The sequence below is a fragment of the Impatiens glandulifera genome, chromosome 1 (genome assembly GCF_907164915.1).
Source record: "Impatiens glandulifera chromosome 1, dImpGla2.1, whole genome shotgun sequence".
NCBI lineage: Eukaryota > Viridiplantae > Streptophyta > Magnoliopsida > Ericales > Balsaminaceae > Impatiens > Impatiens glandulifera.
Genome location: NC_061862.1, coordinates 103368032 through 103392557, shown reverse-complemented (window position 1 = coordinate 103392557; position 24526 = coordinate 103368032). Strand labels below are relative to the sequence as shown.

The 24526-nt window shown below is 33.7% G+C and overlaps 1 protein-coding gene across 1 annotated transcript; it reads left to right on the top strand.

The window, feature by feature from the left end:
* The first annotated feature begins 4462 nt into the window (after window positions 1-4462).
* Window positions 4463-23694, top strand: LOC124919462. The gene is made up of 17 exons (XM_047459701.1): window positions 4463-4904; window positions 5557-8160; window positions 10014-10461; window positions 11456-11684; window positions 12282-12446; window positions 13516-13788; window positions 13874-14107; window positions 14635-15015; window positions 15102-16445; window positions 16551-16607; window positions 17208-17633; window positions 19435-19658; window positions 20572-20705; window positions 21765-22022; window positions 22102-22280; window positions 23032-23272; window positions 23346-23694. The coding sequence occupies exons 1-16, from the start codon at window positions 4490-4492 to the stop codon at window positions 23128-23130; spliced, it is 7470 nt and encodes a 2489-aa protein (XP_047315657.1). The 5' UTR covers window positions 4463-4489; the 3' UTR covers window positions 23131-23272; window positions 23346-23694.
* Window positions 23695-24526: the final 832 nt, after the last annotated feature.

The window sequence follows — 24526 nt, the reverse complement described above, 5'->3', positions numbered from 1 at the left end:
CGTGATCTTACACTTTCACTTTGGTCCATCAAATATCTTATTCATATTTTTTATATTTAGCATTGTGACCTCACACTTTGGTCAATCAAATATTTAATTTATATTTAACCATTTTCAATTGTTACCGACTTATATTTATCGGTAAAGCACATCCCAATCACACTTGGTTAAAGGGTTGTACTTGTTTTGTTAGGTTGCAAGTTCGAAATGTACCCAACTGTTTTATGTTTATGGGCGGGTCAACCCACAATCCGACCTAAATATCCATTTAATCTCACATATATATCCAATTAACCATAACTCTCGACCCGATAATTTGGACACTTTGAAAATTAAGCATCATTATATGTATATATTAGTTAGTTATAAAGTTGAACTTATATGGTTAAGAATGTCCCGCGTTTATTAAATTTGGTGTTAAATTTAAAATATAAAGTTTTATTAGCCTAGCTAGTTAAATAGTTGTATTTGTTTGGTTATGTTACCAGTTCGAAACATACATATAGCATTTTTAATTTTATTTTTAACTGTTTTAAGTTTATGGGCGGGTCAACCCACAATCCGATCCAAATATCAATTTATGTATGGAAGATGCTTGAATTGTTAAATTGAATTTCATATTGTCAATTAGTGTATTAAAACATTATTGTGTTCATAGAATTCCTAAATTGACATCCAATTAATAACGCCCAAATTGATCTAAAAGATAAATTTGTGAAATTATGTTATTGAGCATTTGGTTTAACGGAAAAGTTTTAAAAGGGTATATAATGTTGTATATTAATTGAATAAAAATAATTACAGCCCTTAAGAACACCTTTTGGTTTGATTAAAAAAATAATGAAAATTATGATTTTCTTTGATTTTCATTATCAATTAATGTTATGATTTTGGATTGTTAAAAAAAAGTAAAAATTGACGTTTGTGTGGATTTCAAATTTGGTCGATTTTTGTGTTCTTGGCTAAGGCATCCGACCGAGAAAGTTAGCATTTAAGGTCAACGACCGAGTTTTCCATTATGGCTAGTTTTTCGACCAAGAAAACTAGTCAGCCGACCAAGAAAATCCGCCCAACACCCAACGATCGAGAAAAATAAGGTCGTTAGCTAGATTTTTGCCAGCCAACGAAAATCAAGACAGCCTCACATGCATCCGACCGAGTTTCCCATCCACTCGACCGAATTTTCCTATACCCACGACCGAGTTTTCTCATGCGACCGACCGATTGTCCGAGTTTTCTAGCCACATGCATGCGTCTTACGTGTTTTCGAGGAGAGTTCTTCATGTTGCTCTATGCATCCGATCAAGAAAATGCACTCATGGATGTGAAATCGATGAGCCAACTACTTGTCTTTTGACTTGGACTTGGACCGGTCCAGACCGGTCATGCCGATTGGGTTTTCGTTTAAGTCTGGTTTGGTCTCAGTTATAATATTTATTTGATTTATTTTTTTTTTTATCTTATTTATTTCTATGTTTTAATTAATGGCTAAAAGTAAAAAAAAAATGCCTAAAATTAAAGTTTTTGACAAAACATGAAAAAATATTTTTTTAAGGGCTCATTTGGCCAAAACTTAAATTTTCTCAAACTTCACATAGTTATAACTTCTTAACCATTAGCAAAAAAAAAAAAACTTGATATATTTGAGATCATAAAAATATGAGTGATAAGAGGAGGGAACTTGAGAAAGAGAATGAGAGAGAAGACATTACCTCATTTGATGGAAAAAAATAAAAAATACGAAAAAAAAGAGAGAAAAATAAATTATTTTATATTTTCAGCAATCAAATTGAGGCACCTCATTTTCTCTCCAAAATTTTATTCCCTAATCATCTCTCTAAAAATATTTTCTACCCAATTATGAATTTTCATAATTTTCTAAACACTTTGAATTTTTCTACACTTTTCAAAGGAGTTTTTTTGTTTGGGGGGAATTCAAGGGAGCTTATGGATGTTTGTTTTTGAGATATTTTGATGATGCACATGTACGAGGCTTTATCCAACACTTATTTCTTTTTTTTTCAGTATTTACACATACTTGTAAATGTGTGTTATGTTCTTGCAATTTTTTTTATATATGTGTATATATGACTTGTAACAAAAATCAAAATATCTACATAAATATAGATAATCACCCTTAGAATTAAGTTTAACATGATAAAAGAAAATCAATAAAATGTAGAGGATAACAATATACTCTAAAAGACCAAAATTGTAGCAGTAAAGATCATCTATTTTGATGGGCGTTGTAAGATATAACGCTTTTAGTCATTTTTCATACGTAACCAAACACCGGACTCATAAATAAAATCTCTAATTTTTGGTGTCTTTGCGCCTAAATTTTTTTTTCCTGATTTTGTGAGAAAAACTAGGTGGTGACTATTTTGTTGTGAGATTTATTCTAAAATTAAAAAAAGTTAAAAAAAAAATAATATGTCAACTTACCATTTTTTTCCAATCTTGTTATGGGATTGACTATAAAGTCTAATTTCTTTCCCGAGTTTTTATTTTTCAATTGCTCATCCACAAAAAAAACAATAAATTAATAAAGCGAGCGAATTTAGAAAAACTTAGCGGTTTTTATCGTGTACACTCTTTCAACTGAAAATTTATTGCAACATTGAATATATCATAAATTCATAATGAAAGTGATGCTCAACTGTGATAATATCCTTTTGTCGTCATGAACAACTACATTTTTTTATAATGAACACTCATCTCTGATATATCAACATATAATCTTGTACAAAATGATCTGATATATCAACATATAATCTTGTACAAAATGATATGACATACAAGAAAAGAATGTCAAACCCATCATTTTCTAAATGTCAAGAGAAGTGTTTTAGTCATAGAGACCAAATTCATTGCATTTAATATATTAATAGATTTTCTTTGCCAGTCACGATTAAGCAAATCTGTGATCCCCATAATTTTATGCATCAAGTACAAAATAAAAATGAAATCAAAAGACTTCATCAATATTAAAGATCCACCAGCTTCCCCACACATCAAAGTAGAGGAACCATCTTTGATAATATTTTCAAGCACATTAATAGTTGCACCATACATATTTATTAAGTTACAAATAAAATCAAAATGAAAACTCCAACGAGTAGGAAGTGTAAAGTATCAATTTGATTAGCTCCTTGTCCAAACTCATGTTACCATCAATAATAGACCGAGTAATTTCATTAGCTTGAATTGATTATAACTCGATATTGCATTTCGAAGAAAATGTAATACGATTGATAATAGTCGTTAGATTTGAAAAGAAAAAACATATAGATATTTCTTTTTCAGCAGTTGCAACTAATGCTAGTTGGAGTTGATGAGAAAAACAATGCACATAATACATATAAAGGCAATCTTTAAGAAACAAAACTTGCAAATCATTAAAAACACCACACATATTTCTAGCACTATCATATCTTTGACCTCACATATTATTAATTTCTAGATTATATCTAGTGAATACATTACATATTTCATTTTTGAGTGTTACAGTTGTGATATCATAAACATGCACAATTTTTAAAAAAACTCCCGTAAAACACAATTTACATCAACAAATCTAAAAAGTGTAGTCATTTGTTCCTTGTTAGATATATCCTTCGTTTTATACACCAAAATACATAATAACAATCATTCTTTTAAATTTTATTTAGAATACTTTAAATTGAGGTGAATATCATAATTGTGAGGGTAAATTATCTATCCACATTAAAATAATGCATAATTAAAGTAATGATACATGTGGAATTTTTATAAGAAATTTTTGTAAATAATAAGTTGTCATTTCATGAGTGGGTTTAAAATCTAATAATTAAAAGTTTTTTAAAATTTTCATTCCACTCATCAAATAAAGCATTTTCCTAACTAGTATCATTGCTAATACAATAAACTAAAAAAGTAATCGAAATATCAATTTTAAAAAGAAAATAACAATATTAATTGCAAAAAATAATTGAAACATTAATGACTTGTTCGGTTTGGTTGATTGAAATAACCCCAAAATGATCAAATATTATTTCACTATCTTTTTTTATTAATTTCATCACTTAATTAATTAATCAAAATATAAAAATATCCTTTATTTTGAATTATTATTTATATATTTTATCAAAAAATTATTACTTTCTTAAAATCATCCCCTAATTAATTTTGATCACAAAGAAATAAAATCAAGATGAAAAACTTTAAAGGAGTAATTTATATTTTAATTTAAAAATAAATTATTTTTTTAATAATAATTTGTTTGTAATTAAAAAATAAATAGTTATCATGATGACATACATATAAGCATACATTTCTATAAAAAAAAAATAATAATTAATGATCTCATTGATAAAGAATAAAATAATAATAAACAGTGGACAATTTTTTTATGAACAAATCAGTATTTTTTTTTATAATATATATATATATATATATTTGGTTCGCTTGCGACTGACCGGCGATTTGCCTGAACAGACTTATCAGAGAGATGAAACAGAAAAATTGGTTTCCGACGAATCCCTCCGGCGCCACAAAACTGGAAGAAGATAACTCATCGGAAAACTCTGAAGATTTCTCAAACAGATTGCCTCTTCCATACATTAGAAAACAGACAATTCCTCCGGCACCTTCCCAGTCCCAATCCGCCATCGATTGGTTGCCTGACTTCGCCGATTACTCATGGATCGCTTATGGAGCTTCTTCTCTTCTAGTCATTTCTCACTTACCTACTCCTCTCTCCAAACAAGAAACCTTGATCGGTCCAATTTTGAGTCAAGTCTTCGAGCTATCAAACGACGGCTCTGGCGCCGTTACGGCAGTTTCTTGGTGCCTGTCCACACCTTCAAACGGAGATCTAGCAGCTGCACTTGGAAACTGCATCGGACTGTTCAGTAATCTCGAAGGTAAATCCAAAGTGAACTAACTCTCTAGTCGAGTTTTGAGATCTTATAAACAGTATGCAGTTCTGTACTACAATCACGCGCATTGTATGCTTTAATATTTACAGTATTAGAAACAAATGTATCTGCTGATATTCGTACTGATTATTAGTTGGTATCCGTTCAGTTGGCTAGTGACATCATGTAACTAGCAGCTGAATTACTGAGTCAGGTTTAGTGTAAGATGAAGGAATCAATACTTTGTAGATTGAAGCAATATATCAAAATGATTCAGAAGTTTTCAAATGATTCAGAAGTCGTCTTGTGTCTATTAAATGACAGTTACATATTATCAAAATACATGTGTATAGCATGCTAGTTATATGGATAGTCCTTATGTAGGATAATCTCTCTGGTCATTTGAACCACAGTCTTTATATGCCATATACTCTGTTGCATCTCCAATTCCTGAAAGGTTTTAGAATGATTATGCACTTATAGAAACCATGATGTTATTATTATATCTCTGCTATTAAATAACTTCAGTTCTCCTTTTATCAAGATTGTGCTACTGCATTTTCCCCCTATATCTGTGTGTGGCTGCATGCATGCATGTCAATTGATCAAGTATGTCTTCTGTAGACATTCTAGATTTGAACTTCTTGCTCATATTCAGGTTCTTTTTGTTGGAGGCAGACTACAGTTCTCGTGCAAAGTACAAAGGTGGAGGCCATCAAATGGACAGGGTCTGGAGATGGAATTATTTCATGTGGTGTTGATGTTGTATTCTGGAGAAAGAAGAGCATTTCCTGGGAAATAGCTTGGAAGTTCAAACCCAAAGTGCCTCATACTTTGGTTTCTGCTACAACATTCCTTGAAGGACCTTCAGCAACGGCGCCTTTCAGTGATGTACATATTGAAGTTTCATCATCTGCAATTATTGAAGCAAGTAAATCTGTCTTGGTATATCATGGAGATTTTGTAACTTCCAAGTATGTCAAATATGAGCTACGTCATCCTCAACCTGTTTCAATGATTCAATGGAGACCTTCTGGGGGTAGATTATCTGAATTAGATGGGAAACATTTACCCAGACATGTGTTACTGACATGCTGTTTAGATGGAACTGCAAGGGTTTGGAGTGAAATTGGTGAGGGAAGGATCAAAAGAATGAACAACAAGGATATTAATGACAAGAAAAATCCAAGAAGATCATTTCATGTTGTTGCGGTTATTGAGATTAATCAAGCACTAAATGCATCCCTTGGATTCAATGTATTTGTGCGATGGGCAACTGAAGTTAATAATATTCCTAATGCTGGTAGTGGAGCCGATCAGCATGTTTCTTCAGTAGGTTATCCAAATGACACAATTGGCAGGTGTGAATGGTTGGTTGCATTTGGTCCTCATAAATTGGTGTCATTTTGGGCCATTCACTGTCTTGATGACCATTCCCCAATGAGATTTCCTCGAGTGACATTATGGAAAAGACAAGAGTTAACAGATACTGAGATGGCAATCGGTGGTTCATTGGTCGATACAGTTGTTGTCTCAAGAAACCAGGCATTTGGTCCACCAGCTTTCTTCCATTTTGTTGGTTTGTTACCTTCTAATTTCATATTGCGGTCTCATTTCAATATTCAAATATCAAGTAAAATAGAGGATGAGTCGTCATCCATTTCTGGCGAAGAGAACATAATGTCGACTGTCCTAAACTTAAAAGGTCATTCTGGAAAAATTCTACATGTTTTAGTCCATCCATGTAAGTCTGAAACACAAATTGCTGTTTCCTTGGACTCAAATGGACTGGTTTTATTTTGGTCAATTAGTGCCAATTCTAATTGCTTCACGGGCCTGCCTACATTAAAGCCTGCTTGGAAACCTTGTGGATGGATGGTAGTTCAGGATCCTTACCCTAAGTATACAAGCTTAACATGGGCACCTTCTTTATCTGTTGAGTACCATATTCTTCTTATGGGACATACTGGAGGTGTTGATTGCATTTTGGTTAAGATTTCGAGGACTGATGATGACGAAACATCCTTTCACAAGCTTTGCACGTTGCCTCTTACTTGTCTTTCTCTTGAAAATGGGCCACATGAACTCTATTCCATTCCACTGCCTTCCACTTGTAAAGAAACCTTTATTTTTAACAGCTATATACTCTTAGCCATATGTAAGAAACCCTTTCAGGCTCTATCATGGAAAATAACCATGCATTCCTATGATAGCGATCAAACCTTCTGTCAGTGCAAGTTTGAGGCTGTTAATAAAGACTGTACAATGTTGTTTGAAAGTAACTTTGCTGGTAAAACCTACTGCATTGCCATTAATTCATGTTCTTCGGTATTGCCCGACTCACATGAAAATGATGAGGTTACAAGCTTTTCTGTAGTGTGTCCAAATATCTCCATACTGTCTGAAAAACAAAATTTGTACATGGGCAATGAGTTGTGTGGTCCTTATCCTGTATATCACATGGCAACTGGCAGCTCCAATGGTAGCATAAAGCTGTGGAGAAGTGTTTTGGAAGATGAATCACGTTCCAGATTACACTGGGAATTAATGGGCATGCTTGATGCACACGAGGGTCAAATCTCAGTTATATCTGCCACTGATTGTGGCAGAAAGATCGCTACAGTTTCCAGCGTAGACCACTTAGCCACTGTTCATATATGGGAACTTGTGTATATTGCACATTCTGGTAAGTTTATCCTGGAGGATACATTATCGTTAGAAGGAGAAATTATTTCTATCAATTGGCTCACTGTTGGGAATGGCCAGTTATTACTTGGGGTTAGTCTTCCGCATGAGATCAAGGTTTATTCTCCAAGGTACCATGTTGCTCGGTCTCTGGTGAGAAAAGGGAAACCTATAGTAGGAGACATTTGGTTTTGCATTTCATCTACTGAGACATATGCTGTAATTCATGACTTCCTTTGGAGCCCAAATGCCACCATTGTGATTGTGCACGATGAGTATTTTTCTGTCTTAAACGATGGATTATTGTTTGAAACCAAGAAAAATCAAGATACTGACCTATGGGTAAATGCAAAAGTTTGCATGGATGACAAAATCCCTGATATCAAAGGATCGCCTCATCTCCCCGTGCAAATGAATGTAAAATCGGGTTTGTTGTCAACTATTTCCTTTGGCCTCACAAATGGATCAGATGATTCGGTTGTTAAGACTGGTATTCGGTTTCAAGAGGTTATAGACAAGCTAGGTGCTCCACTACCAGTGTATCATCCAAATGCCCTTCTAGTGAACATGTACTCAGGTATGACTCCTGGCTTTAGATTTTGGCGTTGTAGAAAATGTAAACAGATCACCTTTGCATATATGGAGAATAAATCTGTATAAATGGACATTAATGCATTTTGCTACAGACTTATGAAACTCATCCATATCTTTTTCTTTTCATTTGTTTTTTGAAAAACATAATTATTTGTGTCCTTGCATGTTTAAATAATGTCGTTTAAGCACAATGACAAAAAATATTTAGTTGACCCTAACAAACAACAATATATATATATATATATATATATATATATATATATATATATATATATATATATATATATATATATCTTTCTTTCTGTGTGTGCCCATTCCCATATGACATAGAGCTTGTTTTGTGCGGGGTTATTTGAAAAAATCTGGATTATGAGTCCAAATCTTGTTAGATGAAAAAGTATGTTATTTGGGTTAGATTACTAAAATATCCTTTCGTATTTAATAATTAAATTTTACAAAAACAAAGTATGGGTAGTTTGGTATTTTTATTGATGATTTAATTGATGATGGGATAAAGAATTATTTATAAAAAAAACAAATAACCCCACATCAAACAAGCTCTATGTCTCCCCTCTCCCCTTAGGAACATTTTCTTGAGTGTGAAAGATATTTAATGTGTTAATCATGAGGAATTACTGAATATCTTCTGGAAAACTGTGGTGAAGTAACTCTCTATAGATCTTAAATCTTTAGCACCAGAAGCTACTATTTTCAGCTACTTCTGGTTATGCACAACCTTGAACATGTCCTTTTTATTTAAATATGTTAGTACTCTTTTAGTACTGAAGCTGGTCTTTCAGAAATTGAAAAGAACACAGGGATAAGAGATATGAGTGCACCCTGAAGAATAATGTCCACTAATAGGTTCTCCACTTTTCATGCTTCGTCACATTTATGAGTATCTTCTTTTGAGAAATAGCATTTTGCAAATTCTCACCTAGTAAAAGGAATAACATATTAATCAATGGCAAGTCCTTTGACCTTCATGTCAGCTATATCCTATGAAGCTACGAGTAGTTCATTGAGCATGTGTCCAGTTCTTTTCAATATGCTTTCTGTGTATAGGATCTATATTTGATGGTCGGCATGCTTTAATAAAAGTACTATGTAGAATATAGCTTATCGATGGAGGAACATTAGAATTGCAGTTTGGAATTCATTGAGTTAAGCCATTTGTATTTTCAGTATATTTCGGGCTGATACTGTTGTTTTCTGTTGGGTTTGTTGTTGTGTCAACATTTGCTTTTACAATCAAATGGATAACAAGTTTTTGCTTTTCATACTCAATATCTTCTGAATACCTGTTTTTTCCCTCTGTATGGTCCTGCATATGGTGGAATTCTCCCATGTCTTTGATTAAGAGATGTCATTTTGATTATGTTTGTTGTAATTCTGGCCAGAAAAGACTGCAGAAATTCCTTTGTGGTTTGATGGTTGTCTATCTTGTTTTGGTTCTAGTTTCCACTGGCTGAAATGCTTGTCTATGAATGAGAAGAATTATTCCTTTCTGCGTGTCATAAGAATCGACGCTACTTTCCTGCATGTTTTTTTTTATAGTTTGCCTTGTTTATGTTTTCATCTCCATAAGTACTTCTTTGATTATATATATATATTTTATTCATGTACTAAAGAGCTGATAAAAAAGGGTCTTTTCTAGATGCATAAGTTTTTGGTTAACACGAGGAAATGCATGTCTTTTCTATAGGTTTTCATCTCCTAAGTATTCCTTTGATGTATAACATTTATTTAGATGCATTCTTGTACTAAGGTAAGCTGATAAAAGTGGGTCTTTTCTAGATGCATAAGTATTTGTTTAACACTATGAAATTGATTCAGGCCATTGGAAGCGAGCATGTGTCGCTTTGCAACATCTTATACAGAACTGCGGTTCCTATAATTCATATACCAATGGGAACAACTGTGCTAAGTCACGACCTGTCATTCCTTCAGTTCACCTGTCAACTTATCTTGAAGGAGGAGCCCAGTCAACCAGCTTGACCTTTATGCCATTTCAGTCTAATGAAAATGCCTCCGCAGTTAAACCACCTGTGCAAATCCCTGGAGGATTGAGCCATTCATGGGGCATTGACACTAAGTTAACTTCATCTTTGCCATCCACTAAATTCGACTTAAGTAGTTGTGCGGAAACAATTGAGAAGCAAAATTTTGCAGATTTAACTTTCTCAGAAAAGATTCAAACTCTTTCCATTGTTGATCTTCTCCGTGAAGTTAGCAATCCACATGCTCCATCTGTTTATGATAGTCTTGATGAACCTGGTCGAAGGTATCTGATAGTTTTCTACGACTTACTTAAAATTGTTGGTGTCCTGATTTATTTTGCTTTGCCAGTGATTCTCTCTCCATTGCTGTGAGAATGATTGTTTAACAACCTAATTTCCCTGAATATATGCAAAAAAAACACTGCTTGTAGAGAATGCTGAAAAGTCTAAGACTAAATTGTGTTTTGTACACGATTTAATAAGAAGCTGTTAGTTTTCGATTTCAAGGATGCATATGGATTGTCAAGTGTTTTCATTTTCGTTAGTTTTTCATCATAGCTTTTTACTTTACTTTTTCTTGGTGACCGATTCAAATTGTAGAAGTCTCTCCTCATTTCATGTTTTCTCACTCTCTCTTCCTAATCTGTCTTCAATATTTCATCACAAACATTAGACTTGACTGTTAAGATAATCCTTGTTGCTATATGAGAGTCTCCATGAACTATTAGAACTTCCAAAAAAAAATATACTCACAAGAAGTGATCACAAGACTTATCTTCCTTAGCCCTAGTGCACCATGTCCGTTGAGAATTGAATTATGTACTAAACTATTAGCGAGTAAAAGAAAATGCTTACACATTGTTTTTATGAGTGAGATCATAGTTACATATATAAGACACTAAGCATAATTCCTTAATTATTTGTGTACTTTACTGTAACTCCCAAGGTTGTGATGAATGTTAGGGTGTTTTTAGTATTTTAGTGGGCTGAAATGTAATTGCACTAATTATGGGCCTTTTCCAAGTAAGTCAAGATGATCAGTTAGATAATATTAGTATAAATAGTTGAATGTTAGTATTTTGTGAATATGTGGAATAAAGTTGGGGTCTTTTTTTCTCATCTACTTCTAGAGTTCTTACATTTCTTTCTCAATTCGAGTCATTCTTGGGGTTATTCGTTTCAAGTTGTTTCTCTTGGTATTTATGTGGTGTTACTTTTAACTTTCCTTACAATGTAACCTTCTTATTGTGTCCTCATCATCGTACTCTTATGGTCTAGGTTTTGGGTTTGCGTGAGGTTTCAACTTCTATACATTGCTCGAAAATATGGTAGAGTGGCATCTGCAGGAGAATTAGTGGCTGATTCCGAACTTTTTGGTTGGGCCTTCCACTCTGACTGTCAAGAGAATTTGTTCACTTCTCTGTTGTCTAGTGATCCTTCTTGGGAAGACATGCGTAAGAATGGTGTAGGTTATTGGTACACAAATACGACACAGTTACGTCAAAAGGTGCTTGCTGGTGCTATCATTCTCTTGCTTCCATAAAGATGTTATTGATATTCTCTTGGTTCCTGTCTTGGAACCTTTCCCTATGTTATATATCTCATTCTGGTTTTCTGTACATATGATTTTTTATAAAGGCATTTGCTAGTAATCTTTTCAGACAACTTCTTGTGAGCACCTGATTGACATTTCTTTGACGAGGTGATGTAGATTGATTCTGGTATCTATATCTGGTGTGTGGAAATATCAAACTAGGCAATAACCATTTACTCCTGTTAGTCATTCCAACTGAATAAATTACAGATATCTATGGAATGTCCCAGAATTTACATGGGCCAGACACTTGCATATGTGGCATGATGACCAATTATTTTCCTGTCTTTATGTATTGCATTTTGATGCTGACAATTTGGCAGAAAATAACACTTGTGCTGAGTTGCATTTTCGCAGGCTAAGTAGATACATGTGTATATATGTTTTGAAGATTAAGTTTCTATTATAATATGCATATTAATTTATCAGTGAATTACTTGTTTTAGCTGCTACCGGGATCCTATTGAAGGAAGATACATTCATCAATCCTAATATTCTTCTCTGATGTAGATGGAGAAGTTGGCTAGACAACAATACTTGAAAAACAAAGACCCTAAAGCCTGTGCACTTCTCTACATAGCCCTGAACAGGATTCAAGTTTTGACTGGTCTCTTTAAGATTAGTAAAGACGAGAAAGACAAACCACTGGTGGCATTCCTTTCTCGCAATTTTCAAGTAAGTTCTATTTATCATAGAATGAAGAAAGTCAATCCATTTTGTACACTTCCTATATAAAAGAATTGAAGTTCTGGAATCTTTTGCAAGATAGTTATGGTTCTTACTTTTGTCTTTGTAATTAACTTGGAAAAGAAAGTATTTCAATATCTATTCCTTCTAATACCTACCACACGTCTAAAAGAGGATAAAGAATAGAGAAAATCAAAAATATCCTATTAAGCATTCAGTTACATAAACACATAAATTAAACAGTTGCTACTAGTTTGAGATCTCAATTTGTTGGCACCCTTTTGCATCGCTTATGAGAAGATCACTCTCTATTACATAAAGACAACACTATTTGATATCCTGAAGCGAGCACATTTATGCTTGTAAAGTATCATCATCAACCTTGGCCATCAGTTGAAAAGTCATTTCAAAAGTAGCAAATTCCTAGCACCCACTTCTTGTAGTAAACTTCATCTTTCTTCCATCTCAAGGTAAATCTCAGAGTCTAACGGAAACTTATAATTGAATGACTAGAAGTGGGGTTTGTGCCTTTTGACATTGTCGAGATCTTTCTCTCGTTTTTATTTGATGTACCATGGTTTCTTGATTGTGGTTTTCTTTTCGCCTTTTAATGTTGTTTGGCGACAGTTGAGGGTTAGGTCTAATTTATGCATTTTTATCCGTCTTCTGGTCTCACATCAGTATTTTGAGATCATTTGTTGTATAGGTTGTATTTATTTATTTTGAAGACACTATATTTGCGTTTTCTACAAATTTTATTGATTTTTCCTAAAATAAATATAAAACTTCCTCTTTCTCTAGCTTTTTTTACACCAACTTCAAATCCCATCAGAGAGATTCACAGCCCAATAACTTTGACTCCTTTAAGCTGTGTATAAGTTACTATTTTCAGGAGTTACATTTTCTCTAAATTAAGTTTTACACAAAAGAAATCATCATATGATTTTATTGGTTTTCTTTTATTTCCACAGGCATCTCAGTGCAGCAATTAATAGCATTTATATAGTAAAAAATTGTCATGCAACCACTTATTGACGATTTTCCGCTGCTATTACAGGAGGAAAAAAACAGGGCAGCTGCTTTAAAAAATGCTTATGTTTTAATGGGGAGACATCAGTTAGAGTTGGCTGTTGCCTTTTTCTTGCTTGGAGGTGATACGTCTTCTGCTATCAACGTATGTGCAAAAAACCTTGGTGATGAGCAGCTTGCTCTTGTTATTTGCCGCCTCATTGAGGGAGGTGGTGGATCACTTGAACAACAGTTGGTATCGAAATGGCTACTTCCTTCAGCTGTTGAAAGGGAAGACTACTGGCTTGCAAGTTTGTTAGAGGTGCTTGGTTCAACTAGGTCTGATTTTTTTAATTTTATTTTCAAATTGGACTTTTCCTGAATCTCTAACTCTCTTTTCTCTGCAGTGGATGTTAGGAAATTATCTGAAAGCTTTCTTGCGTATGCTTGGTGTTGAAGATAATAGACCAGCCATTGTGTCTAAACACGCTTCTTTTCTGGATCCAAGCATTGGTGCATTTTGCTTGATGCTGTCAAATAAAAATATGATGAGAAATGCTATAGGAGAGCGAAATGCTGCAGTCCTTGGGAGGTGGGCAATTTTGATGTCTTCTGTTGCCTTTGAAAGATGTCGCCTGCCTGTAAGTCCTGTTTTGTTTATTCAAATCGCTTGTGGGCTATTATGGGTTTTTTAGTTCTTTCTTCACTTGAAAGAGACAGATTTAAAATTCTACTTTGCAAAAATTACTTTTAAGATGCCTTGTCCTTTTTTTTTGCACACTAAAACTTTTCACTTGGCTTGTTCATTTCCGGTTTGATTTACTCTCTTGCTGTGGTTCATGTGTTTCATGGTGCTCTTCTCAGAGCACATGAATATTACCAAGGCCAAAGAGCTAAGGGTCCTAGAGCTTATTGTGAAGATTGACATGCGAATTGGTCACCTATTTTTCTCATATTTTTTTTTTTGTTTTGGCAAAAGTGCTCATTTTAATTGGAAATAGAGTTTTAGCTGTTTTTATTTGCATTCACTTTTAGAATCAAATGATTGAAGATTTAATGAAAAATATACTAATCATTTTATTGGGAAACTACTCTTTCTCTCCCACCCATCTATTCCTCAATAATTGGTCTTCTTATAAGCATATTGGTTTGTCTATTTTGGTTTTAGCTTGAAGCTCTAGATACTTGCTCATGCTCTCTGACTCTTCCTGAGGATTCAAATCAAGCAAGCATGCCAGATATTGGACATTCTGAACTTCTGGACAAGCTGCTAAAAAAATCCACCTCCAACTGGATATCTAGTGATGTTGCTTTTCAAACCCAGAAATGTGCTCAAAAGGATTTAGCTATGCAGTATATTTCAAGATTGCTGAAAGAACATCCAAGCTGGCTATTTACCTCTATGGTGACATTTGGACCTTGTAAAAACTATGAGCATGACTTTCAACAGTATGACAAGCTGCTAAGAAGTTTTCAAAACAAACTATCTGTAGGGATCAGACATTTTGAGCAGAAGTTCTCTATATCTTTTCACCATCTACTGGGAATGGTATGTAGTTTCTATACCTTATAGGCTATATGTTGATGCATCTCTTCTTCTCTCTGGTAATATGGTTGTGTTTTTACTTCCCACAGATAATTCTTTTGCTTTCCAACAGCAGTACATATTTTGGATGCCGCATACTGGATGACCTTGCTTCTTGGTATTCTTTGGAGGGTAAGATGGATTTATATGATAGCTCGTGGTATCCCATCTGCTCTAATCTACTTCTGGAAAGCACCAAAGAAGTGTCCTATTTGTTTTCGAAATATATTTTTGCTTGTGGTATGGCCTGCTCTAAACTGAAACAATTATCCACCAAAAGCAACGGCTGTGGTGAAAGTATATTTACTGCAGGACAGTTTTATATGGAAGATCTTATATTATCCTTGCATAATTTAAGAGCTACAATAAGATTTATCTCTGATTCTTCCGTTGAAGATGTATCCACAGTCTTTCTTGATTTAGCTGAGTATTTTACATACTTTGCATCAGCTTGGTTCTTGAGGGATTTTAAATTCCTTCTAATGATTGTGAAACCCTTAGCTTCTGCTAGTACCAAAAGGGACATTGTTAATTATGGAATGACTATAGAAGATGTCAGGGAGCTCCTTAAGCAGCTGAGGGAGCTTCTTAATTATTCTGCATGGACCGATGATTTCAGGGTTTCTAATGAGTGTACAAATTCTACACGACTTGACAAAGATGAGAATGATGTTATATGGCCGTCTATACCAGAAGATTTAAAATGCAAATTGACTGAAGCTTCCTTATGGTGGCATATGTCCAATTTTGTGAAAATTCAGACGAATTTGTTGTCTGAAAAGCTTGAAGATTGTTATTCATTTGGTGATTTCTGTAGGCTTTCCACTCTCTCAAATAACAATATTACATTACAGGAACAGATGAGAGTCGTTTCTGTAGCTCTGGCCAAATTACTTGAAACTACATGTGTGCACATTTCTTCTTATTTTGAGGAGCAACTCATGGCTTTCCTGCAGAAGAAAATAAGAGGGGGATATGTTTTTTCAAATTTGACAAGGTCACAACATAAGGAACTTAGCCAGGGCGACGTCAGCAAGAATGTGTTGGACATTGAAGATAGATCTTCACTTTATGATGCTTTGTGGGAGTCATTTGCAGATCCTGAACTAATATTAGGTGAAGAAAAATCTAGGTGGCTGCATAATTGTAAGCCTAAGGTTTTCAACTCTTGGAGTGACTTACTTACAACAACCACAGTGGAATTAAATGCTGAAGAGCAAGAAGGTAGATCTAGCACTAGTTCTTCTAGCAGCAGGACTGAATTTCCTATAAAAAATCTTTCATCAGATGGTCATTCTTCTGGAAGCAATGGGAAAGATATTAGCCTAGCCAAAGAGGTTAATCTTTTCCAGAAACCTAAAGAGATTTGTAAGAGAAATGGAGAACTTTTGGAGGTAGTTCATGTTTTCTAATGCATTTTTTCATTGTGTCCTTGAGAACCCAAAAGTCTAAAGGCCTCATAATGTTTTGAAGATCTCTAATTGGTTTACTTTGACCAGGCACTATGTGTTAATTCCATTGTTGAAAATCAAGCTGTTCTAGCTAGCAACCGTAAGGTCAGTCTTTCTTCCTTGCATTTAACCTTTGTCTGGAATATAACCAAGATGATACTAGGAAAACGGTTTCTTTCTTCTCTAGTTATATATGTATATATATATATATTTTTTTTTTCTTTTTAACAAGTCATGTATAGGTAAAAGTTGTTTTTAGGGTCTTGAAGGATAATGTCTTAGAGCTTGTTTAATGTAGTTTTTTTTTTTTATTAATAAACCAATTTTTGGGACAAAACCTTGTTTGATGAAAAAGATTATTTGGGTTAACCGACTAAAATATCTTTTGTATTTAATATTTGAAATATGATAAAAATGAAGAATAATTTGATATTTTGGTTGAAGATGGTAAATCTAAGTAACCCTTCGGAATCCTTCATTAAACAAGGCCTTCTTAATCCTTCTGCAGTAACAATTGACTATATGGCCAGACTGATCTCCCTGCACATAGCCTTACGATAACTGATGTATTGGTTTTTTTTATCATTGGTAATTATAGTAGATATAACTGATCACCCTGCATACACCCTTGGAAACTCTCTTTTTCTTCTTTTCTTTTTAACATTTACAGTTGTGCTTATGTTGACACCAGTTTCTTCATGATAGGGTTTAATATTTTTCAACTTGGATGGGCCACTTTTAGAATCTCCAGCCAGTTATATCTGGACCAAAACAGATTGGCCACATAATGGATGGGCTGGATCAGAATCGTCTCCAGTTCCCACTTGTGTGTCTCCTGGCATTGGCCTAGGTATTAATAACGGAGCACACCTTGGTTTGGGAGGAGCAACAATTGGCACAGGTTCTTTGTCAATGCCAGGGAAAGACTTAACAGGTGGAGGAGCATTTGGAATCCCTGGATATGCTGGTATTGGCGCTTCTGGCCTTGGGTGGGGCCTACAGGAGGACTTCGAGGAGATTGTTGATCCACCTACAACTATGGAGAGCATTCACACCAGGGCATTATCAAGTCACCCATCCATGCCTTACTTTCTTGTTGGTTCTAATAATACACTCGTGTACTTGTGGGAGGTATGAATTCTCAACCAATTAATTTTATTTTTTTTTGAAAAAGTCAATTTTTTATCGAAAATAGAAACGCAAGGAGCGTTCGTAGATTACAAAGAAGGGGGTGGGGTGAGGGAAAAACAAAAACCAGAAAACAAATAGAAGGGTTAGACGCCAATAAGATCAAAGAATTCTCATCCCATACAAAACCCTCTTTTCCTAATAGAAACAAAAGCATGAAGCCCTTGATTCTTCCAATGCTGAAGCTTTTCCCATGGAAAGTTCTACAGTTCCGTTCTTTCCAAATCGTCCACGATCCTATTGTTCGCTCCCCAAGTAATCCATTTGTCCCAGAAGTCCGCCACTTTCAGCGGCATGTGCCAATTGAAATTAATAATGGATTCTCAACCAAATATTCTCTTCCTAGATCCACATATTGGTCTTTACCATCTTATATATAGTCTTGGAGGTTTCTATCTTGAGATTATTTTTGTGAACATTGCAATGAAAAAGAATCTGTTGAATCAATCTTCTTGTACTCTGATTTTCTCAGTTTGAGATTTTTTTTAGAGAGAAAAACCCATTAGGATAATTTTATTGATATGGTGGACAAAATTAGTCCTAAGAAATAAATAAACTCTCAAACTACCTAAAAATTCAAAGGAGACCTGACTATACCAGGACATGATCCTTTGTATAGAGCAGAATTGACACAAGAAAAATGAGAAGATAAAAGAGGTCAGAGACGAAATAATTATCTAGCCATCAACTCCTCAATTAAGTCCACGATATCCCCATGATGTTCCACTTTTAATTTTCGTGAACGTCATGAATGTATAATTAATTACTAAACGATCCGGACGCATCTTGTTGGTAAATGTTCTCTTGTTTCTTTCAATCCATGTTATCCACCAAAAGATTATGGAGATAGGGAGAGCCATTTTTATTAAGTTTCAGAACTTGGCATAAACAAATTCATGCTTCCCAACACCCCATAATAGAATCATGCATCACCCATTCGACCCCAATTGTGGTCCATAACATGCTCTAGATTTTCCAAGCATATGGACATTGATGTAATATGTGTGTGGTGGTTTTCATTGCCTTCAGACACAGACGACATCTACTCACTATAATTGCTCCAATTTGAGATTTTTCCTTGAGCTAAATATAAACAATTTGACTAGGAGGTAGTTGCAAGAGAAATCAATCTCTTTTTTAGACTATGGTTTCTTTGTTTTCTTTGAAGGAGGCTAGCACAAAATCCCAACACTATAAGAAACCAATCTTATGTTACAATCTTTAACTATCAAACCCTGAAAGTTGATTGAAGCTATATTAGCCGAGTAGCAATTGAAAATGTGCACCAAGGAACAATCCAGGCTAGTTGAATGTGAAGCAGAAATACTTCATAGGGACAGAAAATGAAAATGTAGTAGTTGGGGAGGTCTACAATCTGTCAGGCTGTCTTGAAGAAAGAAATACGATTGATTAAAATTTCAAATGATATATACTCAGTCAAATATGTTTGCCTTTTGTGGTACATTTGTTTCAAATATGCTAGAAGAATTATGGGTTTCTGTAATCTGAGTGGCTTAGCTTCTAGTGTAATCATGAAGGAAGATATTTCTGTAATTAACCTAGATAAATTTGTAATGTATAAGATGATTCTATCTAACACATAGTTTCACGTTATTCATTATGAACCAACCAAATAACGATGGCTTTGTAGCCTCAGGAAAATGGTTTAATACAGTTTCCTCAAGTTCCTTTTTCCCCTTCTAGTTGACTAGCATAAAAGCTAACAGTAGGTATATGAATACAGTTTGGTAAGCATAAAGCTACTGCAACATATGGAGTGCTTCCTGCAGCAAATGTACCTCCTCCCTATGCTCTTGCATCTGTATCAGCTGTGCAGTTTGATCAGTGTGGACATAGATTTGCAACTGCTGCATTGGATGGAACTGTATGCACATGGCAACTTGAAGTTGGAGGAAGGAGCAACATCTATCCAACAGAGTCATCCCTCTGCTTTAATAACCATGCATCGTATGTATTTCTTTTCACATGTCTGGTTCAAATTTTTTATGTACTTATTCCACATTTTGTAGAGTCTAAGGCCTTATCCCATCATTTAAATCATCAACTAAAATACCCTTAATTTATTTTTTATAACATTTTAAATTATAAATAAAAATGATATTTTAGTAATTTAACCCAAATAACCACTTTTTCATCAATCAAGGTCTTTTTTCCCAAAAAAATCAGATTATTTCAAGAAAAGCTCTACAACAAACAATTTCTTACTGATTTTCTGAACAAAGTTCATTTCAATTTCATTCAAAGTAGTTGTTTGAATAGAACGATAAAAAGCAATAACAGTGGTGGGAAAAGAAAGGAGCAAAGGGAAAAATAAGGAACCAAAGGAACAAAAACAAGCACCAAAAATACGCGGGAAAGGGCGAGACTTGTATGCCAATGAGATGTTCTTACTGATTTTACTTGCAGAAATGTGGTTTTTTTAGTCAAATCTAAAGAATAGTTTAACCTTTTATTTCAATGTGAAACAATGGCCAAATTTTCATATTCATTTGTGAAATACCAATTTTGTTTTGCATGATGCAGTAAAATTACAACAGTAACAATTCCTGTTTAATGCTCGCTTCCCCTATCTAAAGAGAAAAGTATCTTACTCATGGAAACTAACTGATAAGTACATAAACCCCTCCCTTTCGATTTGGACCACTTATGTCACTTTTAAGGGCTTGTATTGATGCAATTTACCTAGTTTTGAACTTGAGAGGCGAGGTCTCAAGTTTGATTCCCACTGAAAGCACCTTGACTGAAGTGAGGGTCAAACGGTGCGATGTTTTACTAGCCTCCTCTAGGGAATAAACTTTGGCCTCAAGAAAAAGAAAAAAAATATCATGACACCATATGAACTCTTGGTTCTTTGTTGCAGAGATGTTACTTACCTTGCTGCAAGTGGATCAATAGTTGCTGCTGCTGGTTATAGCTCCAGTGGGGTCAATGTGGTCATATGGGACACACTTACTCCCCCAGGATCGTCTCGAGCATCTATTATGTGTCATGAAGGTTTGTCAACGTATCTAGTTAATTGTTATTTTAGCCATCAGGTGTCTGGTACTTAACTAAAATTCATGGCATGTTTTAGCCCCAAATAGAGAAGGTAATAAACTAAGTTCTTGTTTGATGAAGTCTAACCCGTTATCCCATCATTAACTCCAATCATTCAAATCATCAATTAAAATACTAAAATACCCTTATTTAATTGTTTTATAACATTCTTAAATATTAAATACAAAGGTATATTTTAGTCATTTAACCAAATAATCCACTTTTTCATCGGACAAGTTTTTTGTCAAATAACCTAGATTATGATGTAGCTTGAACTAGAATTAGGTTTAATATCTAGAATTGAAGTGTACAATAGATGAAATGAATACATTGAATCAAAGAGAATTGAGTTTGAGAAGAGAAGATTAGTGCTCTTAACTTGATCTAAGAGAATTGAGTTTGAGAATTGAAGTGTACTATTAGAAATGAAGATGAGAATCTAGTGAGAATTGAAATGTCTAAAATGATCTAACTGCCTTTCTTCTTCCTGTTCCTTCTCTTATTTAGCTCAACCCCCACTTATTCATTTCCCGCCAATAGTTACAGTTATTAACTAATTAATTACTTCTTATTTCCTTATTGGCCCAACTGAGTTAGCCAATAGTTGCAGTTATTAACTAATTAATTACTTCTTATTTCCTTATTGGCCCAACTGAGTTATCCGTCAGATTAGTTTAGTGTTAGTAACGCATATCCTAATTATTCTCTTGTAATATATTATTTTCAAATAACATCAAATAAGCTCTATTATGTCTTGGAGAAAACAACACATTCACTTATAGCAAAAAAACATATTCACCAGATAAACAGACCCAAGATTTTCAAAGAAACTATTTTTTTTATTTGTTTGAATGTTTGGAAACGGTTTGTTTTTTCGTGTAAAGACTCTTGGGTTTATTTTTTAAATAAAATGGTTCACCATTCCCAATAAAAAAACAGACCCAAAATTATGGTCTTTGTTGTTACTATCTGAGGCCATTGTACTTTCTTCTGAACTTTAATTTTGTTCAACCACAGGAGGGGCTCGATCCCTTTCAGTTTTTGACAATGACATAGGAAGCGGTTCTGTTTCTCCTTACATTGTAACTGGTGGGAAATATGGCGATATAGGACTTCATGATTTCCGATACATAGCTACAGGAAAGGTAAAGAAGCAGAGGCATGTATCCAACGGTCAAGAATACAACAATACATCCTTAGCACCTGAAATGCAAAGCAGAACTGCTGACCAGAATCGAAACGGAATGCTTTGGTACATACCAAAGGCTCACTCAGGTAATGAAACCTTTATATATATATAAAGAGAACTCGGAATTTTACTGTGTTTGGTAATATCATATTGTTTGATGAATAGGGAGCATCACAAAAATATCTACCATTCCCAATACTAGTTTTTTCTTGACGGGAAGTAAAGATGGAGATGTTAAACTTTGGGATGCTAGGACAGCTAGGTTGGTCTTTCAGTGGCCAAAAATGCACGATAGGCATACCTTTTTGCAACCAGGCTACCGGGGCTTCAGTGGAGTTGTTCGGGTAAATTTATTTTATATTTCGAATGATTTTGATTAACGATAAAGAGTAAACACATAATTACATCCTCAAAGTATTCATCAATTTTGAAATCCGACCTTAAACTCTTTCTTTTTATATACACTCTTCAGCTATGAAACTGATTTTGATATAAAACCCTTTTTAACGATTTCTTTTTCTGCGTTCAAACTCCCATACCATCAAAATTGTTTCTTAGTTGATGGGCTTATATATAAGAAAAATAATAGTTTGAGGGATGATATCAAGATTGATGATTTGTTTTTTAAATGAAAATTCCCATTACCATCAAGGTTGCATATAGAACAAAACCAAAATTGACATCATAGCTTATTGCTTCATTGAAATGATTAAGTACTTATTTAATTAAGTTTATTTAATATCACCAGTTCAAATTAAGCTAAATAATTAGTTTAATTTGGTAGTTATAAATGACTTAACTTAATAATATAGTAAGATCATTCAAAAAACAACTTTAACCCTTGAAAATTAATCAAATTATGTCTCGATAAAGGTAAAATAGTTTTAATGACTTTCTCAACATTAGTTCCATATTTTATCAAATCAACTACTTAAAATTTATATATTTTCCTTTGGTTTATTCAATATTCATTCCGCAAACAATTATCTCATTCGGCACATAAAATTCATATTCAACATTAATCACTTCATATATATATGCTATATTTTGTAATTGTGTGCCTTGCCAATAATTTGATCTGTATCGATGGTGCAGGATGCAGTTACAGACATTCGAGTTCTTTCTGATGGTTTTCTGACATGTGGAGGAGATGGTTCTGTCAAGATGGTCCAGTTTAACAATGGTGCTATATAGTTAATTTGAAATTATAAATAAAGCCAAAAGAGTACAAATTTCCTGCCAGGAAAGCAAACTTGTAGTCTTGTTAGGAGCATGTTGGATTGGATCTCATAAAGAGAATATTTTTCTTACTGCCATTCAAGAAAGGGATCTCGAGGTATAATTTCATTGGAAGAAAAAAAAAAATGAGATATGTTTCTAATCTTTATTTACTGTTTCTTCTTTCCCAGGAATTGATATCGGTCTTTGTTTGATATTGGAAATGCAATCTGACTTAGCAGAATCCACAAAAAACAAGGTTAGGTTCTTATTGTGTTTTAAATATTCTATTCCTGATACTTTTTTTGAAAAATATATATAGTTGGTAATGACTTCTATTTTATTCTTTGCTTGTATGATAGTTTACTTAAATTGCTTTTTATATTATATAATAGTCAGTTGTGAGGCAAAAAAAGAGAGTTGTAAAGTTGGGGGAATTTAGGATTTGTATCTGTCTATTTGGAGATAATAGAGACTTCTGAAGCAACATTGAAAACTGTGGGCTGTATTTGCAAAAAAAAACAATATATTTTTATATTATTTGAATCTAGATCTGGCTGAGAAATAGTCATTGACTAGATACAAATATCCAAATATGTTTGTTATGAATAGTATGTTTGATAGGAATAAATAACTTATCTAATATATATTATTCGATTTCCACTAAAAACGGTTTAAACTGAGTTTGGGGGATGATTGAGATCTTGATAGTTTAATTTCTCAAAATAAAAATTAAAAAAACTTTCGAGAAGATATGTTTGTCATTAAATTTGTACCAAGTTCAAATGCACTCGGCCCTTGTTTGATCTTGAATGATTAGATGAAAAACTTATTGATAATGAGATAATCTATTAAAATAAAACATGCCCTATGTTTGGCCTTGTAGTGGTTTCTGCAGTAGTAATAAATGAATTGAAAACCCATATCTTTAGACGTTTTCGATTAAGTTTATGATTTATACATTCTTCTTCCACTGAAAATATATGGTGTATTATCACCTAAAAAGGTTACCGATTGTGACACGTGGCTGGAAATTTGGTCAGGTGTCAATATGCTGGGGAAACTATTTATGTTTTTGTATGGGATAAAGAGTCATTTCAAATTTATATTATTTTAGATGGTAACATTGAAGTGTACATGAATAGGGAATTAAACACGGTCATAACTAAGATAACATATTTTTGAATATTAAAAATTTACCGACTCAATTGATATCTTCGTCTCGAATCTCGAGCATGGTCAACCTTTACATCTATAGCTATGTTAAATAACAATTGGATGAATTTTCAATTTTTCCTCACTAAAGAATAGTTTGATATAAAATTGTTTTTATGTAAAAACAAATTAAAACAAATTTGTAATGTTTTATAAG

Coding starts and splice junctions, on each gene's coding strand:
- LOC124919462 (XM_047459701.1), top strand. CDS start 4,490: ATGAAACAGAAAAATTGGTTTCCGACGAATCCCTCCGGCGCCACAAAA. Junction 16,608..17,207: donor TTCTAGCTAGCAACCGTAAG/GTCAGTCTTTCT, acceptor TCTTCATGATAG/GGTTTAATATTTTTCAACTT. Junction 19,659..20,571: donor TGCTTTAATAACCATGCATC/GTATGTATTTCT, acceptor TCTTTGTTGCAG/AGATGTTACTTACCTTGCTG.